We start from the raw sequence: 6,399 nt of genomic DNA, 5'->3' as shown, positions 1-6,399 counted from the left end.
ACATTTGGTCCCCATAACGTGATAAATACCAGGTACACACACACACACACACACACACACACACACAAACACAAAAGCAAATCCTGTAGTTGTTGTTCACCGGTTTGTGTCTGAATATAAATAGCACCGTGGCTGAGAGAAACCCCTGATACAGACGCTGTGGACTGCGTTTGATTGTCACGTCGTTGAGTTTAAGAAGGAAAGGGAGTGGGTTTAAAGGCAGAAGGGGAACCTGATGGAGACGGAGGCCGAGGGGTGTTTAGCGCTAACGGAGGCGTTCGGGGCACGAGAGGTGTTGGAATGCATTGATACAGTAGATTCATCTGTGTTTCTGATTACACACATTCACATGGCGCTCGCTCGGCTTCATGTGTCTCCCGCCGGCGGCTGGTGTTTATCCTCGGCGTGTTTGAACATCAGGATGGAGTTGTAGATCTTGAGGGCAGGGCCGAGCTTCACGCTCATTATCTTAACGATGTCTCGCTGCGTCAACAGCAGAAAGGCCTTCCCGTCGATTTGCTGGTGAGGGAGTCAGCAGAAAACATTACAAACAGAAATCGACTGTCAAATACAGCTGCTAATGAACACTAATGTCACTATGAAATCATAACGTGATCTTAAATATGACAAAATGAACTTTTAGCAGACCGATGCTTGCAGATGTGTACAGTCAGCTAGAAAAATAAATATTCTCTGAAAACGTACTCTTTAGTTTATCAGTTCAAGGGATGCAAGATGTGTTTGAAAGAAATTAATACTTGTATTCATCAAGGATGCATTAAACTGTTCAAAAGTGACAGTATAGACATTTATAGTGTTACAGAAGATTTCTATTTCAAATAAATGCTGTTCTTTTGAACTTTCTATTCATCTGTGAATCCTGAAAAATAAAATATTGTGCAGCACAACTGTGTTCAACATTGATAATAATCAGAAATGTTTCTTGAGCAGCAAATCAGCATATTAGAATGATTTCTGAAGATCATGTGACATTGAAGACTGGAGTAATGATGCTGAAACTTAGGAACATTTGTTTGCAGTGGAGCAGGTGTGATTTCACTGCATTTGTAGTGAAAGAGTAAAGCAGGATTTCTCTCATCTGTGTTTGATTTGAAGCTGCTGCGGCTGGAAGTGGAGAAAAATCACATTTGAAACTCATTGGATTTTTTTCTCCACACGTACCTCCTCTCTGAACTGCTTGGCCTGTTCCTCACAGCCGGGTAAAGAATGGATGAAATCAGCCACCTGAAACACACACACACACTTTCATCTTCACTCTTGTGTTTTCTGAGATTCTCAACTGGATAAAATCAAGGTTACAGTGTGACTGAATTGCTGGATTGCTTAGCAACTCTAAACAGCAGCAGTCACACCAATAAACTGTATCAGTTGGTAATCAAGTTGTTTATTCTAATTATTAATACATGTAATATTTTCATATTTTATGAACACTGGTGTCTATCATCATACTAATGCAGTGGGTTTTTATAAATACAAGTAATTTTGATCATGTTCAAAGAGTCTGTGCCTGAAAACAAAAATATAATAATATAAAATATAATAAAACATAATAAATAAAACATCTAAAAAATTACTTGTACACTGATGTCTATCATCATTTTGATTTAGTGGGTAATTATTAATAAAGTAATTTTATCGTGCTTAGTGGTCTATGCCTGAGAACAAAAATGCAATAATATCAATATAAATATAATATGTAAAATCTAAAAAAAGAAAAAACATAATATAAAAATACAATATACATAAACTACTAAAAACAAAAGCGACTTATTGCTTTTTATAAATTGTCCACTAACTTTACATAAGACACCAATGCTCATAAAATATTTACATATATTAATAATTAGAATAAATTATTTGTTTTAGACTTTTAAAACGGATGAAATAGTTTTAAACACAATGTGTCAAATCTTCATTTACTCGTGCAGAGTTACAGACACGTGAAAGCAGCGTCATAAAGTCTGACTGCGTGTGAATATGAAGGCTGACGCACGGCTGATCTGATCGCAGGTAACGCTGATGAAGCACGAGCGCAGGTCTGCTGAGAGTCTCAGGAACCTTCTGCAGCGTCAGCAGCGCGAGAATATCCTGCAGCGTTCACACAGGAACACACTCGCGCTCAGGGATCTCCAACAAACAACCGCAGCTAAGAATAACCCGGCTGAAGCGGCGCAGGAGTCTCTGAAGAGCTTCACTGATCTGCTTTTTGACCCTGCAGATGTTCTCACAGCACCATTACAGGAAGAGCGTCTCTGGAGCCGCGCCGGACTTTAATTAAAGAGACAAACTCCAGAGAGGATATTTGGAACAACATCTCCATTTATTATAAAACCGCCACCAAGATGCAGCAGATTGAGCTTCTGTGGTCCCTCTCAGCTCATATCAGAGCATCTGCATTGATTTCACCTGACAGACAGATGACAGAGACAGACAGACAGACAGAGACAGACAGACGACAGACAGACAGAGACAGACAGACGACAGACAGAGACAGACAGACAGAGACAGACAGACAGACAGACAACAGACAGAGACAGACGGCAGACAGACAGACAGACAGACAACAGACAGAGACAGACGACAGACAACAGACGACAGACAGACAAGATAGATAGATAGATAGATAGATAGATAGATAGATAGATAGATAGAGACAGACGACAGACAGACAGACAGACAGACAGACAGACAGACAACAGACAGAGACAGACAGACACAGACAGACGACAGACAGACAGACACAGACAGACAGAGATAGACAGACAACAGAGTGACAGACGACAGACAGAGACAGACGACAGACAGACAGACAACAGAACGAGCCAGACGACAGACAGACAGACAACAGAACGAGCCAGACGACAGACAGACAGACAACAGAACGAGCCAGACGACAGACAGACAGACAACAGAACGAGCCAGACGACAGACAGACAGACAACAGAACGAGCCAGACGACAGACAGACAGACAACAGAACGAGCCAGACGACAGACAGACAGACAACAGAACGAGCCAGACGACAGACAGACAGACAACAGAACGAGCCAGACGACAGACAGACAGACAACAGAACGAGCCAGACGACAGACAGACAGACAACAGAACGAGCCAGACGACAGACAGACAGACAACAGAACGAGCCAGACGACAGACAGACAGACAACAGAACGAGCCAGACGACAGACAGACAGACAACAGAACGAGCCAGACGACAGACAGACAGACAACAGAACGAGCCAGACGACAGACAGACAGACAACAGAACGAGCCAGACGACAGACAGACAGACAACAGAACGAGCCAGACGACAGACAGACAGACAACAGAACGAGCCAGACGACAGACAGACAGACAACAGAACGAGCCAGACGACAGACAGACAGACAACAGAACGAGCCAGACGACAGACAGACAGACAACAGAACGAGCCAGACGACAGACAGACAGACAACAGAACGAGCCAGACGACAGACAGACAGACAACAGAACGAGCCAGACGACAGACAGACAGACAACAGAACGAGCCAGACGACAGACAGACAGACAACAGAACGAGCCAGACGACAGACAGACAGACAACAGAACGAGCCAGACGACAGACAGACAGACCAGACAGAGACAGACGACAGACAGACAGACAGACAGAGAGACAGACAGAGACAGACGACAGATAGACAGACAGACAACAAGACCTCGAACCGCAGCCAATCAGATGACACCAGAGCCACGCCTCCTCATCAAACATTGGGCTGCTTGTGCAGAACAAACCAGCATGATCTCAGGGCTCACCAGCTGTTGTTAGGGTGTTCTGACTGGTTGCTAGGGTTAATGTCAAGCAGCTCAGTCAAATCAAACTCCAGATGTTCTGATCTTGAACACTCTTCAGACTCACACTCACCTAAACACGAGTGATTGGCTCGGTTAAATCACACTCATAATCAGAATGTATTGAGAGTCGCCGAGGGTAAATCCAGGCCATTATTCACATTAAGCACGCAGCTCTGACTCCATCAATCCAGACTCGATTCCACAGGAACAAACGAGCCCTTCAGTGCGAGTGTTTACCGATGAAGAACGACTCGTAAATCACAGTAAAGCGCTGAGCGCTGCTGTGTTTGCCACGGTAAAGCGCAGTAAAGAGCTTTCTATCACACAGCAGCTACACTAAAGCCAAATCACACAGCTGACAGCGGCTCTGAACACACTGTACCGCAGTAAATCTGATGTATATTACTGTGTTCAGGACTGAAGGGAGTTTATAGATGATCACTGACACAGAACCAGCACAAAATTAGCATTAATCAAACACTCCATTAACAGTTATACTGAACTAACATATTTGGACAATATTTTAATAGTTACACTATCACATCAGCCAATTAATCATAACCAACGTCTTCACTGAATTTTAAGCTTGTTAATATCATGTAATTTTGCTATTATTAAATTGCATTAAGCAAATATCATCTCTGATAGTTCTGATACTACAGAACTACAAACTTCATAAACTAGACTACTGTTCAAACGTTAGCGGTCAGTATGAGTTTTTTTAAGAAACTGGATGCATTAAAAAGGTTTAAAGTGACAGTAAATACATTTATAATGTTACAGAAGATTTCTATTTCAAATAAATGCTGTTCTTCTGAACGTTCCATTCATCTGTGAATACTGAGAAATAAAATATTGTGCAGCACGACTGTTTTCAACATTGATAATAATCAGAAATGTTTCTTGAGCAGCAAATCGGCATATTAGAATGATTTCTGAAGATCATGTGACACTGAAGACTGGAGGAATGATGCTGAAAATACAGCTGCGCATCACAGAAATACATTACAGTTTAACAGATATTCACATAGAAAACAGCTGTTTTACATTCTAATAATATTTCAAATTTTTTACAGTATTTTTGATCACATAAACGGTGAGCAGAAGAGACTCCTTCAGAAACATTAAAACATTTTACCAACCCCAAACGTTTAAACAGAAGTGTATATAAAAAAAGAACACGTGAAATCAAGCGGCTCACTCATAATGGCTCTGTCACACAGTGGCCTGTGCAGCGTTGGGTGATATTTACACAGCCTGCAGCTCAACATGCGTGTTGTGTGTTTATCTCTGCGCTCTGTTCATCCTCATGGAGCTTCAGCCGCACCTGGTTACCATGACAACCAGAGGCTCGATCTCACCTCCGCAACCCAACATTAGCATGACAAACAGCCTCAAACTACTGCAGAGACTGCCACTAAACGCCGCAGGTCACGAGAATGTGTTTATACTCGCGATCATGTGACCTCCAGCCTCTGCGCTCCCATTGGCCGATGTCATATCACATCATTTGCATAAAGATGAAATCTGCTCGAATGTAACATTATGAAAACTGCAGCTCAGGAATCAATGATTCTGAACGATTTCTGCCTTCAAACTGCTGTCAGTATCAATAATTACTGTTGTGATGCCTGATATGCCTGTTTAAAAAAATATTTAGGCCTAAATTTAAGATTTGCGTATTTAAATTGCATGCACAATTTCCATGCATTTGGATTACACAGTTTTAACATAAACTAATAAACTTAATGTGATCATATTTGTCAGTCATACATCAATCAAACAGGTCAGATTTTTTCAAATAGCTTAGAATTAGTATAAATCTGTTCATTATGAAAACAAATACATTAATTAAAAACATGGTTAAATATGGCTAGCTGTGTAACAAGCAATATTCAATCAGTTAAAATGTATAAGACTGAAACAAACTGGATTTATTGATGATAAATATATAAATCTGATCATTGTGCATTTAAAACAAATTGAGTTTATTAGCACTATTACAGAAATCTGTTTCATTGATGTATGACTGACAGATATGATCACATAAAGTTTATTAGCTTGTGATAAAACTGTCTAATCGAAATGCATGGAAGTTTTATATGCAATTCAAATACATGAATCTTACATTTAGGCCTGAATTTGAATATACAAAATGCAATATTCACTTAATGTCTCATTATTTGAGTAAATTCAAACGTACAAAACAGGGATGCAAAGCTGGATTACTTTCATGGAAAGCATTCATATGGTTTGAACAGGAACAGATAAACCCCGATATGAGCTGCATTCAACAGTAATAACTGAGCGACGCTCATGAAGCTCAGCCGCTCAAACTCACGAAAGCTATGTGATCTGCTGAATGAGAGGAGTCTGGTGTTCCTCACCTCCTCCACGCTCCAGTGGGAGACGCGACTGGCCTGAACGCCAGCCACACCAGGCAGAAGCTTACAGTGCTGCTCCCAACACAGCGGCAGATCACGGCTCGGGTGAGCAGACATGGCCGAGAGGAAGACCGACTGATGCAGCGCCTGCTGGAGACTGTCCA

General features: G+C 41.5%; 1 protein-coding gene across 2 annotated transcripts in view; it reads right to left on the bottom strand.

Moving 5' to 3' along the window:
• Positions 1-45: 45 nt before the first annotated feature.
• The window catches only part of LOC107653885 (lethal(3)malignant brain tumor-like protein 4), a 58,521-nt gene continuing 52,167 nt past the window's right edge, over positions 46-6,399 (bottom strand). Inside the window, exons 19-21 of one of the 2 annotated variants that reach the window (XM_016440753.1) lie at positions 6,239-6,399; positions 1,183-1,245; positions 46-519 (exon numbers count right to left, since the gene is read on the bottom strand). In XM_016440753.1, the coding sequence (XP_016296239.1) occupies positions 367-519; positions 1,183-1,245; positions 6,239-6,399 (377 nt within the window). In that variant the 3' untranslated portion in view covers positions 46-366. The remainder of the gene's footprint in view (positions 520-1,182; positions 1,246-6,238) is intronic. The other variant, XR_001630282.1, reaches the window with a different exon arrangement.

Source organism: Sinocyclocheilus anshuiensis, unplaced genomic scaffold (genome assembly GCF_001515605.1).
Source record: "Sinocyclocheilus anshuiensis isolate Anshui unplaced genomic scaffold, SAMN03320099.WGS_v1.1 scaffold1994, whole genome shotgun sequence".
Lineage (NCBI taxonomy): Eukaryota > Metazoa > Chordata > Actinopteri > Cypriniformes > Cyprinidae > Sinocyclocheilus > Sinocyclocheilus anshuiensis.
Note: the sequence above shows the minus strand (reverse complement) of the source record. Positions and strands in the feature narration are given on the sequence as shown.